Below are 20,447 nucleotides of genomic sequence, written 5' to 3'. Positions count from 1 at the left end.
AATACAGGTTCTCTGCCAAGAGTGATCCCACTCATCCTGTGGGACCTCAACAAATAGCATCCTATAAAAACTAATGAACAGCTCCCATGTCCTCACCAAATTTCATATTTACTTCATTCTGAAATACAGATTTATATACTATTATAGTCAGAAATAATATTCCTTTACCAAAAACCAGAGTATATGGTGTGCTTAAACAACTGAAAAAATAAGGTTGAGAATTGTGACTGCTCTAGGCAGAAGTGACTGATTAGAGTAAAAGTCTTAGTTCTGAAGATCCAAGTGAAGCAAAGAACTAAGACCAATCATATTGGTCTCAATATTTTAAATCTGCCCATATATGTCCAGGTGGATAGGTAGACAGGTAGGTGGGATATTTCTGTTAAGATGAGTAAGATTTGCAATCCCAGTTCAGTTCAGTTCAGTCACTCAGTCATGTCTGACTCTTTGTGACCCCATGGACTGCAGCAGGCCAGGCTTCCCTGTCCATCACCAACTCCCAGAGCCTACACAAACTCATGTCCATTGATTGGTGATGCCATCCAACCATCTCATCCTCTGTAGTCCCCTTCTCCTCCCACCCTCAATCTCTCCCAGCATCAGGGACTTCTCCAAAGAGTCAGTTCTTCACATCAGGTAGCCAAAGTATTGGAGTTTCAGCTTTAGCATCAGTTCTTCCAATGAATATTCAGGACTGATTTCCTATAGGATTGACTCGTTGATCTCCTTGCAGTCCAAGGGACTCTCAAGAGTCTTCTCCAATACCACAGTTCAAAAGCATTAATTCTTCGGCATTCAGCTTTCTTTATAGTCCAACTCTCACATCTATACATGACTACTGGAAAAACCATAGCTTTGACTAAATGGACCTTTGTTGGTCTCTGCTTTTTAATATGCTGTCTAGGTGGGTCATAGCTTTTCTTCTAAGGAGCAAGTATCTTTTAATTTCATGGCTGCAGTCACCATCTGCAGTGATTTTGGAGCCCAAGAAAATAAAGTCTGTCACTGTTTCCATTGTTTCCCCATCTCTTTGCTATGAGTAATGGGTCTGGATGCCATGATCTTAGTTTTCTGAATGTTAAGCCAACTTTTCACTTTCCTTTTTCATTTTCATCAAGAGACTCTTTAGTTCTTCGCTTTCTTCCATAAGGGTAGTGTTATTTGCATATCTGAGGTTACTGATGTTTCTCCCAGCTATCTTGATTCCAGCTTGTGCTTCATCCAGCCCAGCATCCCAACTCTTTATTAAATATTCTTCCCCTATTTTCTCTTTCCCCAACTAGCATGTAAACTACATCAGATAAGGACTTCGTTTTACATAAGTTTTCTCAGCCTCAGCACTACTGATAGTTTGGACTGGATATTGCTTTGTTGAGGGTGCTGACCTGTGTACTGTAAGGTATTCAGCAGGATCCCTGGCCTCTACTCACTAGATGCCAATAGCATCTCCACACCCATCCCAAGTTATAACAATCAAAAATGTCTCCAGATATTATCAACTGAACTCTAGGGGGCAACATTGCCTCCAGTTGAGGACCTCTGGTCTAGAATAGTACCTGGCATGTTATAGCCACTAAATAAATATTGTTAAATAACTGAACAAGTACATTTGTTGTTTTAATTTTCACACAAACTTTTTCAAATTTCCTGAGCACAATCATTTATAAGCTTCCTTTTTAAAAAATATTTTGATACAATCCCAAGAGACAGTAAGATTTATGTCATTGTCAGTCATTCAAAGCTAACAGGTATAATTTCAAGTAATAAGGATTTTAAAAGAAAAGATGTAATAATACTTCACTAGTTATTTAATCCAAGTGAATAAGTGGACTAGTGAAAACCTGATAAATATCCCCCAAATTGATTTTCTAGATTAAAAGCAACTATTTCAAACTGGCTTCAAATGAGCACTGTATGTTTGTACTTTGGAGGGTTGAGATGTTCAACACAAGTATATATTTTAAGCAATAAAATCTGTATACATATCTATCATCTATTATTTTTAGTTCATTCTACTCCAGACTAAACAGCATTAGGAAAATTCCTGATAAAGTACCAAGGTCATAGTCTCGGTTAATTTGTATTATGACATCAAGGGTTGTTTATAGGTATTATGGAGGGTGCTATAAGAGGAACACACAGTAAGAAATGAACTCAGTGTACTGGAAATTAAGATTTTTTCATTTAAAGTTTTGCTTCACCAAATGACCAAGAGGGTAGAGGCCTGGGGAAATAAATTTGGCTCTATTTTTCCTCCATTTTTGTCTATTAAAAAGCAATGCAAGTACTTAGCCAAACCAGGATTAAATGACTATATATATAAAAGAATTGGTATTTATAAAGCTAGAAAAAGAAATGTTACATTAATTCTTCTCAGTGTGACTCATGATGGCTGTACTGATGTCACCAATTATGAGAGGAAAGAAAGAAGAAAGTATATGACTTTTTTTCCATACAGCAACTGGCACAGTGGATATTTAGTACATAGTAGGTGTTGAGTGCTTCTTTGTTTATATTTAATTGAGAAAAGAATCTATTAATAGTGCCATTTGCGCTTGGAATATCTAAACTGTGATTATTAACCTAACCCTAATAATCTAGAACAGTCAAATTAAAGCAAGATGGTTTCAAGTCAGTAAGGATAAACTTTAAATCACTATAAATATTTCTTGAATTTTCATTTGATATGCATTTGCACAAACATATGTACCTGTAGAATATGAACATTTCTACAAGTAAAACAGAAAGGAAGAATTGGCAAGACAGTAGTGAATATGCACTAGATATATTGATCAGAAGTTTTATTCCTCCACTGGGGCAGGTCTATGATGGGAATCCATCCAACTATATGTAGCTTCTCAATTCCTTTTCATTAAAATATCACTTAAAAATACTTTTGGATTAGAAAAACTAAAATTGCTAAAATGTCCACATTATTCAAAGTGAATATAGAAGCAATGCAATTCCTAACAAAGTCTCAAATTGTTCACAGAAAGAAAAAAAATTCTAAAATCACTCACATCCACAAAAGACCCCAAATATCCAAAGCAAACTTGAACAAGAACAAAGCTCCTGATTTCAAAATATATTTCAAAGCTATAAAAATAAAAAAATGATACTGGCATACAGTGGATATATAGACCAATGGAGCACAATAAAGAGCCCAGAGATAAGCCTGCACAAATTACAGTCAAATGATTTTCAACAATGGTAACAAGAATACCCAATGGGGAAAGGATAGTCTCTTCAGTAAATGGCATTGGGAAAACTGAATATCCATGAGGAAAATAATGAAATTGAACTTTTATCTTAAACCATAAAAAAAACCTTGAAAAGGAAGTCTTAAATGTAAAAAAAGTTCTGAAACTTTTAGATATATCTCTAAAGGAATTGAAATCATGAGTTTAAAGAGGTATTTGCCTTCTCATGTTCGTTGCAGCGTTATTCACAACAGCGAAGGCATGAAAGCAACCTAAATGTCTACTGATGGATGAACGGATAAAGAAAAAGTAATATGTACATAAAATGTAATATTATTTAGCCTTTAAAAAGGAGGAAGACATCCTGCCACTTGCAACAATATGGATAAACTTGGAAGACATACTAATTTAAATAACTCAGACACAGAAAACAATTACTATGTGATGCTGATTATATGAGGAATCTAAAACAGTCAAATTCATAGAGTCAGAGAGTAGAAGAGTGATTGCCAGGGGATGAGATAGGGGAAATAGGAAGTGTGAGTCAAAGAGCACAAAGTTTCAGTTATGCAAAATAAATAAGTCCTAGATATCTACTGTATAACTTGAAGCCCATAGTTAATAATACTGTATTGTACACTTGAAAACTTGCTAAGAGGGTAGATCTTATATTAAATGCTCTTATCACTTATCTAATAATGTTCTTATCATATAATAATAATGGTGGGAGGAAACTTTTGGAAATAAATGGATATATTTATGGCATAGATTGTGTTACGTATTCATGGATATATGCTGCTGCTATTGCTGCTGCTAAGTCTCTTCAGTCGTGTCCGATTCTGTGCGACCCCATAGACGGCAGCCCACGAGGCTCCCCCGTCCCTGGGATTCTCCAGGCAAGAACACTGGAGTGGGTTGCCATTGCCTTCTCCAATGCATGAAAGTGAAAAGTGAAAGTGAAGTCATTGAGTCTTGTCCGACTCTTAGCGACCCCATGGACTGCAGCCCATGGACTGCGGCCCACCAGGCTCCTCCGTCCATGGGATTTTCCAGGCAAGCGTACTGGAGTGGGGTGTCATGGATATATACTTATCTCCAAACTCATCCAGTTGTATATGTTAAATATGTTCAGCTTTTTGTGTCAATCATGCTTGAATAAAGCGGTTTAAAAATGTTTCCATTCTGCTCAGTCTGTTCTGTTACCCACCATATCTTTTTCTGATTTAAATTTCATAAATGTTTCATATCCTGACTTATTCTATGGTTGGAAACTGGAGTGAAGCATTTTTTAAAATACTAAAATACTTTGCTTTCAAACCGTCCCCTATGTTCTTAGTCACATCATCTCTTTTAATTCCAAGGTAGCTCATTATAACTCATAAACATACAGATACATGATGCCAACCAAACAATACTTCAAAACTCCAGTTTGGTAAATACGGGAATAGAAATACCTGTCACTATTTTAGAAACCACTGCATGTTACAAGCAGTCTATTTAAATACAAGTATTCACATACTGGGAGTTCCTTGTTGTGTGGATTAATTAGTAAGGCTGGAGCTAAATGAATGTTGGTGGAAATGCTACACTAAGAAAGATAGAGAACTGAATAGGTTTTGTAATTCCAAGGTCCTGGACTACTACTAAACTGTCTCTGTGAGTACAGCTAAATATCCCATCAATTAAATGACTTAAAACACAGTAATTACCAGAGCTTAGTGAGATGAGCCATGCTCTCAACTTTTAGATATTATTTTAAAATCAACTGAAAATCAAATTTCTAAGAGAAAATCCAGTTTACCTATGTTTTAATTTGTGGGTAGGTATAATCTTATTCTTGAATACAATGACAAGTCATATTTCCAAACACTAGGAAATGTCTTCATATTTCTCTGATCTACCTATATCTTTTTAACCTTCACCAAGACTCACTTAACACCTGCCATTATTTGTAAGAAACCTACCTAGAAATGGAAAGTTGTTTATATGAGAATATGCCTCTAAAGACAGAGCACCTGGCTGAACATAACCTCTCTCCCCTGCAAAAAAAAAAAAAAAATCCAAAGATTGAGTTGCAGATGACCACCAAAAAAGAAATTCACTAATTCAATCATTTTACCAACTATGGTCACAGGCAACACTGAGGATTCAATAGTAAACAGAAGAAACAAAAATCCCTGAATTCAGTGACACATTCTGGTAGATCAGAGCCACCCATCAGAAACACTTAGGCAGCTAAGCTAGAGTAGAACTGACTGCTTATTTGGGATGTTGGAAAGTTTTTTTCCTATCTTGATAATGATTTTTTTGTGGAAATTTATACACACCTTGTTAATCCATTTACTACTCACAGTAAATGAATTTTTTCTCCGGGTGGAGAAAAAAATATTATCCCTTTTTTACATGGAACAAACTGAAAAAAGAAGGCAATTTGAGAACAGTACAGGACAACATGGAAAGTAATAGCAGAAACTCTCATTCAAGATTCTGCTTCCAAAATGGAGTTTATTCTATTAGTCCATAGCTCATCTAATCACAGCTATAATGGTCCTTCCAGATTCCATCATGCTTTTAAAGTCAAAGTGGGTGAGAGAAGGCTGATTATGAGAAAAGCAAGCATTTCTCCTCAAAGCACAACCCCCTGGTTGGTGTCCTCAGAACAAGCTTTGAATCAGTGCATTACTTTTTTTCCATCAGGTAGCTAGTAATAGGTCACTCTAATCAACTCTTTATTCATCTCTCTATTAGAAATCACAACCTCCAAAGCCCACCCAGTCCAGCTCACTCACTCTCTCATTCCTCCACAGAACTGAGGCATGTTTATGATTTCAAACAAGAAGGCAGGGTATGAGCCAGAGAAGAGCATCTAAATATAATATCATAAAGATTCAAGCTGGAACTAAAATAGAAATGGAACATTCTCAATGTTGATAGGCACTTCTTCACTTTCCATTTGTAGCATGAAAATTGACAATATAATTTAAATAAAATATGTGTTTCTATTCACTTTTGCAAAAATTCAATTGTTCTCCTCTATCTTTGCAAACTTTGCAAGACTTTAATAGTTTCATTTAAGAATAACTTATGGTTGATGGGTTTTTCTAGTGTTTCAAGGCTCTAATTATACTGCTTTCCTCAAATCTTTCCAGAACTACACATAATGCCCATCAAATAAAAGTGAAAATATATTTATATTGATTTTTTAAAATTTTCATATTTACTTCCTTTCATTCAGGCTACCACCCATACATACTATCATTATAAGAACTTGCTGGTTAAAATATGTTCCAACTAAAGCTTGGTAGGCTTTGAATGTTAGATAAAAATCATTCTCTGAGGCTAATGAAGACAGAAACTCTGCCTGTAACAATATTAAGTTTGTTTTCTCTGGTGATTCAGAGAAGTGAGCAATCTGTCAGTAATACATTGAGTGAAATTACTTGTCTTGTAGGAATAACTGCTGACAGTCACTTTATTTCAGGGCTGACCCAAACGTCTCCCTGCTGACAAACAAATTACTCTGTCTAACTTTGAAAAGGTAACTAGCTTGTTTTTAATTTTGATTGCTCTCTCAGAATCCCTTATACATAACTCAGTTCCATTCTTCTTTGTTTTGTTTAGTTTTGTTTTTAAAGCAACAGAAAGTGTTTTGGGGAGACAGGTTTGAATTAATGAATTTTTTTAAAAAGTAGAGGAAGAAAACCCCATCATTTGGAACTAAGAAAAAGAACTGTTATTGCTTCTTTCCAAGACTGTTCTGCAGATAAAACTGGTAAGTGTGTCTACCCTACATTAAGACTGGCAGTGCCGCCAGTGACTGACTGGGTGAGTGAACACATTACTGAGACAGTATTGTAGGAATTAATTTTCTTCAATAAAGTGATTTTTAAGGCTCATATATTTCACAATCTAAACATATGTCACTGTTTCATAAACAAAATAAATGGATTAAAATAATACATTACCAATATGCTGACATGTGGAGATATTTTAATTAGAAATTCTTAAACTGTGTGATATTTAACTGCTGTATTTACTAAAGAGAAGCATGCACCATTTAATAAGAAGGTATGAGACAGGTGTACCACTTTGCATGATATGGCACTAAATTATATTTAATATAAACTACAACTATGAGGCAACATTATGTCTAATTAAAAAACAAAACAAAACAAAATTACCTTAGGTATCTATCATATTGAAAGTAACCACAAAAAATGAATCAGTACACTCAAATCACTTTTTCATCAAAAAAAGAGTCATTCTCAGCTTATTTCTGAGACAATGTTTCTTCAGAAATAATCTAACATCTTAGCTATTTAAAGGCCATGTTTACATGACTGCCTCATCATACTGTTCCCCCCCCCCCCCACTACCTTTTGACTTACTTGAAGGACCAGTGCTAACATAGCTGAGGAAAGCAAATGGCAACTGGTCCTGAAATTTATACCAGTACAGACTCAGAATAAGTAGCAATATAATATATTGTTTACTGTAGCAAGTGCCCTCTGTTCTCTAAAGGTCAAAAGCACTGTAACCTTAGAGTTACAGTTTCTGATTGTTCCCAGGGTTAAATACATTATCAAAATTAATGGTTCAAGCCCCTCAACCTTCAGATATATGAGCATTCATGACTCCATCTGCTGAACTGTTCAACTAAAAATAGCATTCTTCTCTCTCCTAATATTGTGCCCCTGAGGCAGAGAAAACCAGCAAACCAGCCTTAGATCAGCATGGAGTAAAAAAAAAAAAACAAAAAAAAAACTTTCCTGTGTCTTTCTTATTTTAAAGAAAGTATTGGAATATGCTAATGTAAGAAGGGTCCTTCCAAATATCTTTTCTCTCAGTTTAGTCACTCAGTCGTGTCTGACTTTGTGACCCCATGGACTGCAGCAGGCCAGGCTTCCCTGTCCATCACCAACTCCCAGAGCCTACTTAAACTCATGTCCATCATGTCCGTGATGTCATCCAACCATCTCCTCCTCTGTCATCCCCTTCTCCCAACCTCAGTCTTTCCCAGCATCAGGGACTTTTCCAATAAGTCAGTTCTTCGCATCAGGTGGGCAAAGTATTGGAGTTTCAGCTTAAGCATCAGTCCTTCCAATGAATATTCAGGACTGATTTCCTTTAGGATTAACTGGTTGGATCTCCTTGCAGACCAAGGGACTCTCAAGAGTCTTCTCCAACACAGTTCAAAAGCATCAATTATTCAGCATTCAGCTTTCTTTATAGTCCAACTGTCACATCCATACATGACTACAGGAAAAACCATAGCTTTGACTAGATGTACCTTTGTTGGTAAAGTAATGTCTCTGCTTTTTAATATGCTGTCTTAGGTTAGTCATAGCTTTTCTTCCAAGGAGCAAGCGTCTTTTAATTTCATGGCTGCAATCACCATCTGCAGTGATTTTGGAGCCCCCCAAAATAGTCTCTCACTGTTCCATTGTTTCCCCATCTATTTGCCATGATCTTAGTTTTCTGAATGTTGAGTTTTAAGTCAGCTCTTTCACTCTCCTCTTTCATTTTCATCAAGAGACTCTTTAGTCTTAGCTTTCTGCCTTAAGGGTGGTGTCATCTGCATATCTGAGGTTATTGATATTTCTCCTGGCAATCTTGATTCCAGCCTGTGATTCATCCAGCCCAGCATTTTGCACGATGTCCTCTGCATATAAGCTAAATAAGCAGGGTGACAATATACAGCCTTGACGTACTCCTTTCCCAATTTGCAACCAGTCTGTTGTTCCATGTCTGGTTCTAACTGTTGCTTCTTGACCTCCATACAGATTTCTCAGGAGGCAGATCAGGTGATCTAGTACTCCTATTTCTTTAAGAATTTTCCACAGTTTGTTGTGATCCACACAGACAAAGGCTTTGGTGTAGTCAATAAAACAAAAGTAGATATTTTTCTGGAACTCTCTTGCTTTTTCGATGACCCAGCAGATGTTGGCAATTTGATCTCTGGTTCCTCTGCCTTTTCTAAAACCAGCTTGAACATCTGGAAGTTCACGGTTCACATACTGTTGAAGCCTGGCTTGGAGAATTTTGAGCATTACTTTGCTAGCGTGTGAGATGGCTGCAATTGTGCAGTAGTTTGAGCATTCTTTGGCATTGCCTTTCTTTGGGATTGGAATGAAAACTGACCTTTTCCAGTCCTGTGGCCACTGCTGAGTTTTCCAAATTTGCTGGAATACTGAGTGCAACACTTTCACAGCATCATCTTTTAGGATTTGAAATAGCTCAGCTGGAATTCTGTCACCTCCACTAGCTTTGTTCGTAGTGATGCTTCCTAAGGCCCACTTCACTTCTCATTCCAGGATGTCTGGCTCTAGGTGAATGATCACACCATCGTGGTTATCTGGGTCATGAAAATCTTTATTGTATAGTTCTTCTGTGTATTCTTGCCACCTCTTCTTAATATCTTCTGCTTCTGTTAGGTCCATACCATTTCTGTCCTTTATTGAGCCCATCTTTGCATGAAATGTTCCTTTGGTATCTCTGATTTTCTTGAAGAGATCTCTAGTCTTTCCCATTCTATTGTTTTTCTCTATTTCTTTGTATTCATCACTGAGGATGGCTTTCTTATCTCTCCTTGGTATTCTTTGGAATTCTGCATTCAAATGGGTATCCTTTTCTCCTCTGCCTTTATCTTCTCTTCTTTTCTCAGCTATTTGTATGGCCTCCTCAGACAAACATTTCGCCTTTTTGCATTTCTTTTTCTTGGGGATGGTCTTGATCACTGCTGTACAATGTCACAAACCTCCATCCATAGTTTTTCAGGCACTCTGTCAATCAGATATAATCCCTTGAATCTGCTTGTCACTTCCACTGTATAATCATAAGGGATTTGATTTAGGTAATACCTGAATCGTCTAGTGGTTTTCCCTGCTTTCTTCAGCTTAAGTCTGAATTTGGCAATAAGAAGTTCATGATCTAAGCCACAGTCAGCTCCCGTCTTTTCTCGGGTGATAACAAAATTTCAGGCTTCCAAATTATGACTTTACTGTTAAGATAACCTCAGCTCACAATGCTAGAACTGAAAAACCTTTGAAGGACAAATTAACTATATATCAGGTAGAGAGGACCACTTCTCTTCAATGAGAAGAGTGTGTGTGGAGGTGGTGGTTGTATACATGCATTGCAGCTTTTCTTCCTAAGAATCTCTAAATAGAAGTAAAACTCATGAACATATTGTAATGCTTAGTATCCCCAGTTTATTGTGATCATAATTGTTGACAGAGCTGTGACATTTTAGGTTGTTAAAGGAATGGAGAAAACCAGAGCTAGAAAAGAAAGTAGACTAAAATCAATAAAGCAAAATATTATTAAGTTTTCTCTCTACTTTTAGTCAAGATTTAAAATGTTAGTGTCTGTAACAACTTAGATATGGGTGTCCTCTGTGCTGCTCATGGAACTGTCAATAAACCTGTTACACTCATAGTAAGAAAGTTTGAGAAATCTGTCTTTCAAATAAGATCCATCTTTTATAAATTGTGTACCATACAAGCAAACAGCAATGGTTTCCTGACATGCAAGGAAAAGTGCAAAAAGTGGAAGCAAGAGAACAGAGCAATAAAAAAAAAAAAAAACAAAAAACAGGAAACTCTCCAACCAACCCAAGCTTACCCTCCAAAGCTGAGGGCCTCCACCTTCCCAGGCTCTGTGTTCAGCCTAATTAAAGTGACAGACACGTGCTTCTAGATCAGCATTGCTACAGCTCTACAGAGTCTGGCACTCACATATATGACATCATGATTTCCAGAAACCCAGGAGAAGCCAGATTTGACATCAGAGGTCTGTGATGGTAAGGGGAAGAGATGTCAACTTAAGTGAAAAACTAAAAGGAGAAACTGGGTAGAAAAGTGGCTAAGGGAAGGCCCATGGAATAGAACTCCACACCGCAAGAGAAAATAAAAGTCAAGAGGAGAGGAAGTTTTGAATCTGAGCCAAGGTCACCTGCTTTCACATTCTTCCAAGTACTTAAAATTTGAACAAACTAGCTGTCCTGAGTAGGTAAGCCTTGTTAATTGAAAGAATTGTTCCTAATGTCTGGTTATCTCTCCGTTTAGCAATCCTAAGCACAGTAGATGTCAGAACGTCCAGAAATGTGGCACCTTCTCTACAGCCAAAAGGAAGCCTTAGAAAAGAAATCCCTTTTGGCTGCATAGAAGGTAGCAGATACTCTAACACAATGCCTTGTCATGTCTGGGTGGAACCCCCTGTATACTTCTTATAATCAAAGGGAAAGGGAAAGGAAGAAGGCAAGTGACAAGCTCTGAACTCAAACTCTTCCTTAGGCTACTTCCAAGGTGTCCTTTGGTCTTGTTCTTGTCTTTCTTCTTGTGAACTTTCTCACTTCTAAGAATGAGGGATAGCTAGCAACACTCCAGTATCTGATAGTCCTAAAGAATGAAATGAGAAGTTGAGCTTTCTCACTTCTAAGGAGGGATAGACAGCTAGCAACCCTCTAGAACCTGATAGCCCTAAAGAGGTTTTCCAATGGTATAATAGAGGAATTAAGCACAATATTAGAGAGAGGAGGACTGGGTCCCTATAGTAGAAAGGGGTTTGCTTTTTAAAAGAGCTATATGAGGTATCTTCTCCCATGCAGTAAGAACATCCCACAAAAACAACAAAGAGCTTTATTGGAAGTTCAATATGAAAGAGCTACTATATGAGTTTATGGGGCAAAAAACAACCAGTCAGGCCCAGACACCCAACCTCAAATTCAGTCAGAGAAAACTAAATTAGAAAACCTGAAATAGATAGAATTAGAAATCCTGGATAATAACTGACTCCAAGAAAATTTTGTAGCCTTGGTTAAATAACCTGACTTCTCTGAGCCTCCATTGTTTTGTCTATAAAAACAGAATGATATTTTATCAACTCTACAGGGTTGCTACACGGTGAACTGAAGTTTTTTTTTTTTTTTAATGTTTAATTTTTTTTTAAAACTACTATGCAGCACTATACATAAAGAAAAAAGGGTAAGGGAAATAAAGATGGTTTTGAAAGTACTCATAACATAAATATTTGCCTAAATATATAGCAATAAACAATCTACTTCAGAGGCACTGGTTTGGGGTTTGACTTTTTCTCTGAAAGAAAAGGAGTGAAAATGAGCCTCCTTAGGAACGAGAAAAGGGGAAAGATTATATTTTAGTGTTTGAGTGTTTGGCACTTGTTAAAAAAGCCTAGAATATGACTGAACAATCCAGTCCCCCACCCAATGAAGCACCAATGTAAGCATTCATACCTCAATCTGTTTGTGGTTGTAAGAGTGGCCACCACCATGTTCAAAGGTGTCCAAACTCCTGCCCAAACGGTCACTTAGGCCCTTTAGCCTTGGGTTAATTTGTGGGTGGGAGACATGACCTTTCTGTTTAGTAGCATATTCAGAAAAAAAAAAAAAAAGACAAAACATACTGTCAGAACTCATGAAACAGAACACATATTTCTAAATCCAGGGTACTGACCACACCAAAGAACAGAAAGTAGGGTTTAGGACCCAGATACTGTTTTTCACAGAAACTTGATTATAGGATCAAACAGTAGTACTGGTTTCTTGTTTTTGCCTCTGACTCAAGAAGACACTCAATAGCATAGCTATGGAAAAAGGAGAAATAGATTAGACTGACTGTGAGTTAGGTTTCTTTTTGTATTTTTTCCAGTGCAATAAGTTCCCTGTTAGTAGTGGAGAAGGTGAGGGCTTAGAAGAGATAGGGCTGCTGCTTTCATGAGGCAAAATCTCTAGCTCTGCTAGGCATCCATAATGGACCCATAATGCTAGGCATCTTCAAGACTTGCTGGATGAGGCTTCTGACAAGAACTGCTTAAAGTACTGTAAAAATTCTTTATTTGTAGACTCAACTGAGAATGTTCAAAATTACATTTTTCGCATAAAATATCTGTACATTTTTTACATTCAAGTCGTATAAGGAATAGCAAAGAAGAAATAAAAATGCCCAATTGGTTGCTATTCCCTAGATTATTCAAGAAAATTGAAAAATCATCACAGTACATTATAAGAGTAAAAAACTTTGTTCAATGCATTGAAATTCAAGTTATCATCTGATATTTTCTAAATGCTCAAATACCACTTGCTTAACCATTAATTTTAATGATACTTTCTTTCTGTTTTTGTTAAAATATACACTCATATTTAACATCAATTTCCCATTAAGACAGCATCGCAAAAAGGGTGTAAAGATCACTTAGTCCTCCGCTTCCCATTTTACTATGAAGAAGATAAGGTGCAAGGGATTTTTTAAAATTAGCTTCCAAAGTGCTTTCTCTCCAATTTTAGCTTTATAAAGAACACCAATCCAGAATTTGGTCAGACACCATGCCCAGTCTTTGGACCTGGTATGAGGATGAGCTGATGATACACATATTCAGGGACAACGTGCTTACATTTTACCAAATAGTTTAAGTAATTTGGTAATAACAACTCCCTATTCTATGAGTTGCAAGAAGTAAAATATCCAGTGTTGTTGTCTGTGTTGATACTTGCATGTAAAAGCTAATTTGGGTGTGAATGGAGCCATGGATGAAGAAGTTATAAGGACAAAGCTAACATACCCAATATCAACTAGCCATAAAAAAACTGTGAAACCATTAACTTACCTGATAGAGAATATATAGTACTAAGTCATGACATCATTTTTTCCTTTAAAAATATTGACACTGACAGTTTTCTCTTCTATTTGCAGTATGGTAAGTACATAAGGTGTTAATCCTTCCAGGCTATGCTTAAAAAATTATTTAACATTCAGGTCATTATTTAGCATACAGCTGGTTAGCAGTTTTCCACTAAAGGACTGGCTCGTATCCCACATTTTTTTCTTCTGGCACTTACCTGGAGCTGTAAAGGGCTGAGTCCAGAAGCAGCAGCAGCTGCCATTGTTGATGGAATGAACTGTACGGGGTAGTTATCACCTGTCAGAAAGAACAATGCGTACAGGTTTAGACAATGCACCGGGAATCACAGCAGACAAGTACAAACATGGCCCTTGGACTGCCTGAGCTTTACAACATCGCTCTAAGCCCAAACATCTGCAGAGACAAAAGGCTTAGTTGGGCACAGACTTGCAGGGCTGCCTTGGAACTTTTTGTTAACAGATAGCTGGTAGGCAAACTGGCAAAACATGAATGTGATGTTAAAAAAATTAAATGTGCAATTCAAGCATGTTCACTCCATTACAAATCTTGTAATACATCATTTTTTTAAGGGTAAAAAAATATCTTAAAGCCAGGCTGACATTCAGTTCACCGAGGAAGCATTAAGGTTTTTATATTAAAACAACAAAACGTTTTGGCTTGGTAGACAAGGCAGAGTATCACAGTCCAAAAAAGATTAAGAGTTATTGACTGTCCATAACCCTAACCTTTATTTTATTAAAAAAAAAATTAGAGAAAAAAATTTAAATGCAACCTCTTTAATTTGAGAGGGGTGAGAGAAGCTAATATTCTGTGAAATGCCTGGTATCCCCAAAAGATGGGAGACTGTTTTCTGCACTAACTTTTGTGGAAACTACTACAGAATCATGACACACACTAGGCACTTCTCACGTATTCTTTGACGATGATTTGATTAAATAACCACACGTTTTACATGTGATATCTATATTAAAAGTCTGGTCGAGATTGAGCATGGTTCAGCAGAGATCAGTGCCACATCTTATTAATGTGTTTCTGGCTCCAGACCACTCCTAAACAGCAGGGCTAAAGTACCTTCTATGACCTAAGAGCACAGGCTGTGCGAAGCAAGCAACCTGAAGAACCCATAGAAAGTAATGAGGAATATATTGTGATAGAGCTAACTGAAATCAAAATTAATACATATGGATAAATTACACACTATCAGTGATTTAATGGAGTATCACTTTGGCTTCAGCTACTTATTTTAAAGGCAGTGCTATGTACTATCTCTAGGCTATATTTTAATAGGCTGTTCCTCCACACATTTTGGACATTTATAATAATCACGCTGTTTTGCAAGAACTTCTCCGCACTAAAAGCTGAATGTAATAATGAAAAGCGTAGAAAGAATCACAGTAATAAAGGGAGTCAACTAGAAAGCAATGAAGTCTCTCTTTTTCTGCGTGGACACTAATACCTGGAGCCTTCCTGGTGCCCCTGGTTCCTTGGAACGCATCCTGTTTGCTACATCAAGTGCTACTCAGCTGACCCAATGTAAATGTTAAGTTGCTTTCACTTTTAACAAATTGTTAGCTTCTAATCTACACAGTCTCTTTGCATCATATCCATAATACCTCATCAGACCATTGAGCACAGTGTGTGCTTGTACACAGTCCAGTAACAATTGGCTCCTGATTGCATATGGAGCACTGCTACAATGCATTCACTAACACTATATTGTGCTGGTCTCCTATGGAGTAATGTTCAAAATATCTGATCTTGTTTTTCCCCTTCCATGAGGTTGATTTTGGTTTGCAGGGCTACATGAGCTTTTTAAAAAAGATAACTAGGCCAAATTATTTTTTATAGTAAATGACTGTTGCTTTACGCTTAAATAATTCTACTGATCCTCTCGATATTTAAACTAAATTATCTGAAGAAAGAATATCCTAATCTAAGTCAAATAGTATTTCTTTGGTTGATATCTTATCAGGTTAAAAAAATCACAAAATGATGCTGAATTAATGATGCTTCAAGAATAGGGGAAAAAATCACCATTCCAACTATCAACATGGGTTGCCTCTCGGAACATTTTAGAGCTGTTCTTTCTTTAAATATCATGCATTATTCATACTAACTCTAAACCATAACCCCCTCCCTGTAAGTTTAATACCAGTTGCTTTATTTGTACTAAAACATTTTTCATGTCAAACATATTTAAAAAAAATCAAACTCTAAAAGAATTCCCTGGGGCACTCCTTTTTTCATAGCTGTCATGCTTCTATGCTATGAAATAGCTGATTTTTTTAATATCATTTTTGGCTTGCTAGTTAATTTATTACTATCTCTACCACACCCTGTAGTACTCTCCAGCTCACCTGCTGGCTACAAACAGCTTTCTTTCCACTGCTGACAAGCATATTTTTAAAATGTTTTTAACCTTTCTGCTGGTTTGAATCTGTATATCTGAATATAATCTTTGGAAAGCTATTTCTCCAGAACATATCGTATCAGTACTAAAAGTAAAAATGAATACATTAAAGCAACAGAGAATATTACAGGGACTGATAAAAAGAGAGAGAAAAAGGAAAGGGCCAGACAGGGAGAGGATAAGGGTGAAGAAGAGGTGGGTTGGGGGGGGGGGTTGTGGTTAAAAGTAGAAGAGAAGATTTAATAGGTAGAGAGATTTAACTCCTCTCTTAAAAAGCTACACGCTTCCTCTCCCTGGCCCTTCGCCTTTAACTGTGTGTAAGAGTCCATCAAGAAAAAGTTCTTGGCAGCTGACTTGGCAAGAAATCAGTCAACATGTTGTAGCAATTTTTTTCAAATTTGTCTCTGGATTTGAAATGCTTGCGTGAGGACCCATTCTCTTTAAATTTGTACAAAAGAAGATGAAGCCTGTTGAAACAGGTTGGTTTTAGGCACTGCTGTAATCTGGCCCTTGCTACCACTAGTATAAGAAGACAACTTCTGAATGCTAATTTGGGAAATAATGTCCATTACATAAATCCATCTCTCCAGGCTTCCAGGTTTTCCAACCGATTATTTTTATCTGAAGATTACAGAACAAATATGAAACAGGATTTAAAACCTATGGAAAATTAGACTGACATTAGTTTCACCTGCCACAAGTCTAGAATCAAAGTGGCTCCATAGCAAGAGCCCCTGAATGAGAGGAAGTATGTTTTTTAATTTTCAAGGAAAGTGAAATGAAGCCAAAACTTATTAAGATGTAAACACTGGAGAAGGAGGCGCTTATATCATGAATGTAGGACCCATTAGACACAGGCTACCTCCTACAAGAATACTAGTTTCTGTAATTCAAATATAAACTTTATTTTTATTAAAAAGCAAAAACTCCCATGGATAAAAATCTGTCCATTTTCTTTGATTCTTTAGGAAGACAAGGGACTGGGATGGTTACAGTCTTCTAAGATGCTAACTTCAGATATTAACTTATTTAAAGAGTTTGGGAGGAGCAGAGAAGAAAGATAAATTAAACTAGGAGACAGGACTCAAAGATTCTTTGGTTACTGGTTTAAAATATCATGCCTCATTTTCCATTCTCCAAAACAAAAGGAAAAAATACTACACATCCCTACTCTCACAGATTTTTTGGTCTGGTGGTATCTTACAGGAAGTTGCCAAATAACTCATAGACCCCATTTCTTTAAGTTATCACCATTTTTGCTACAACATGTAAATATTTCCATCACAATCACCAATATAGACTTGGACATGCCACACGGCATCTTGCTTGGATGAATGTATTCAGAAGAGCAAAATATTATAACTCTTCTGTATTCCGAGGGAATGCAATAATCAATCTGAATTTATCTTTGTGAGACATCACACCACGTTGCAGCAAAAGTTAGCAGGCAATGAATGACATATTTAAAATCCTAAAAATAAAACAAAACCTTTAATTTGTTCTGAGAACAATTGGACAAAAAAAAATTGGCATAGATTATATTATATATTGCTGAGATCATGATGTTCTTATTTCTCCTGCTAAATTTCTCCTCTATTCATCAAAGAATAGACCAATGATGAGGAGAGTCTTGATCTCAAGATTTTTTCTAAGAGCATCTGCATTGTTTTTCACACCTTTAAAGGAGCTAAAAATCAAGGATCATCTTAATTTCTTCACTTATTTCATAAATGCATCCAGACTCTTAGATAATCATATGAAAACCATGGAATTTGTCACAATAGCAATTAAATAAGTGAGTATGGATGAAATAATATAAATGCATCCATATTATAAGAAATTAACTTAAAATAACAACTTAAAGTTTATGACTTAATGAGAGCTCACCAATGATATAGCCTCCATATATGAAGAAGGGCACATTTAAAATAATCTCTATCTCCATAAAACTAGGTTATTTTATACAGGTGAACATATATATTTTCTCCTTGGACCTAAATACTCATTTAAAAGAGAGTACTAATCTGAAGAACCTCAGAAATGCGTTGATTCCAGGGGTGAAAGTAAAAGTGGCTCAGTCGTGTCTGACTCTTTGTGACATTCTCCAGGCCAGAATACTGAAGTGGGTAGTCTTTCCCTTCTCCAGGGGATCTTCCCAACCCAGGGACTGAACCTAGGTCTCCCACATTGCAGGTGGATTCTTTACCAGCTAAGCCACAAGGGAAGCCCAGGAATACTGGAGTGGGTAGCCTATCCCTTCTCCAATGAATCTTTCCAACCCAGGAATCCAACTGGGGTCTCCTGCATTGCAGGTGGATTCTTTACCAGCTGAGCTTGATTTCAAGTAGATGGCTTTAATTAATGAAGTATTCCAGCAGTAGTGGTTACATGCCTTTGCTTTAAATATTCAAGAAAAGATAGAAATGGCAAGCTTCACAAGATGTCATTTTGATAACCCCATACATATAAATCACATCTTTTACACATACACACACAAAAGTTAGGCTTTTTTTATATTCTTTATGCTTAGATCATGCCTGCAAGAGTATAAAATTCAGAACTTCAGGCTGAATTCTATCTCCTCTAATTTCTGGGGTGAAGGTGTAGAAAGTTAATTATCTTCTTTGACTTTTAGTTTTTTTTTTTTTAAACAAAATGTAGATAATGTCACTTATGGTTTAGAGTTGCTATAAAAATTTAATGAGAATATATATGTATATTTATATATATGCATACATATATTAATATATATAGATACAGATATCAGAAAATTAATGGTGGTCAATAAATGCTAACTGAAACAAAGGAATTAAAAAGAAGTATTAGGTAGCAACTATGCACCAACAAATTAGACAATCTGGAAGAAATGAAAAATTCCTTGAAACACACGAATTACCTAAACTGACTTAAGGAGAAATGGATAATATAAACAAATCTTAACAAATAAAGAGATTAAATCAGCAATCAAAAACTTCCTAAAAGAGAAAATTCTTGGATCAGTTAGATGGCTTCACCAATCTACTGAACATTTAAGAAAAATTAACACTAATCCTTACAAAATCTTCAAAAAATTGAAGAAGAGGAAACACATCCTAACTATGAGGCAATGAGGCCAATATACCCTTGATAACAAAGCCAGATAAAGACATCACAAAACACAAAAAGTATAGATTAATATCTTGCATGAATATTAAAATCCTCAAAAAAATATTAGCATATTAAATCCAAAAGCATATCAAGAGGATTATTCACCATGACAAAGTAGGATTTATCCCAGGAATGCAAGGGTGGTTCAACATGAAAAAAATCAATGCAATACATAACATTAATAGAACAATGGGGAAAAAAATCCACATGATCATCTCAGTTGAGGCAGAAAAGGCATTTGCCAAAACCCAACATCTTTTCATGATAAAAAATTTCAGAAAACTAGGAATAGAGGGAAAGTTCATCAGCATGATAAAGGGTATTTCTGAAAAACCCACAGCTAACATCACAGTGGCAAAAAGTTTTTTGACTAAGACTGGGGACAATTATGCCCACTTTCACTGCTGCTATACAACACTGTGCTAGAAACTCTAGCTAGTACTTTTAGACAAAAAAAGAAAAAAACAAAAGGCATCCAAATTGGTAAAAATAGGTAAAACTATGTGTATAGGGCCATATGAAGTGGCCCTATATGTAGAAAATCCCAAATAATTCATGACTAGGGTTAATAAACAAATTCAGCAGTGGTTTCAGGGTATAAGATTAATACACAAAAATCAAGTGTTTCTATATTCCTGCAATGAACAATCCAAACGGAAATTAAGAAGCAATTCTATTTACAATAGTATCTAAAAGAATCAAACACTTAGCAATAAACTTAACAAATGAGGCAAAGATTTGTGCATTGGGAAACTATAAAGCATTTCTGAAATAAATTTTTAAAGCTCTAAATAAATAGAAAGGCATTCAGGTTCATAGACGGAAAGACTTAACATTGTTGAGATCAACAAAGCAATCTACAGATTCAGTGAAATTTCTACCAAAATTCAACAATCCAGAAATGGAAAAGTCAATCCTCAAATTTATTTGGAACTGCATGGAGCCCCAACAGCTAAAACAAATCTTGAGAAAGAAAAGTAGAGTTGGAAGGCTCATACTTTCTGACTTCAAAATTTACTTCAAAGCTAGAG

General features: G+C 36.2%; 1 protein-coding gene across 25 annotated transcripts in view; it reads right to left on the bottom strand.

The window, feature by feature from the left end:
* SOX6 (SRY-box transcription factor 6) overlaps positions 1-20,447 on the bottom strand; it is an 843,047-nt gene that overhangs the window by 119,202 nt on the left and 703,398 nt on the right. For 20 of the 25 annotated variants that reach the window (XM_061440698.1, XM_061440700.1, XM_061440695.1 and 17 more), the window contains 2 exons: positions 14,056-14,135; positions 12,454-12,576 (listed from right to left, as the gene is read on the bottom strand). In XM_061440698.1, the coding sequence (XP_061296682.1) occupies positions 12,454-12,576; positions 14,056-14,135 (203 nt within the window). The remainder of the gene's footprint in view (positions 1-12,453; positions 12,577-14,055; positions 14,136-20,447) is intronic. The other 5 variants (XM_061440709.1, XM_061440713.1, XM_061440711.1 and 2 more) reach the window with 1 other exon arrangement.

This window comes from Bos javanicus, chromosome 15, assembly GCF_032452875.1.
Source record: "Bos javanicus breed banteng chromosome 15, ARS-OSU_banteng_1.0, whole genome shotgun sequence".
NCBI lineage: Eukaryota > Metazoa > Chordata > Mammalia > Artiodactyla > Bovidae > Bos > Bos javanicus.
This window is presented reverse-complemented; position numbering and strand designations above follow the sequence as displayed.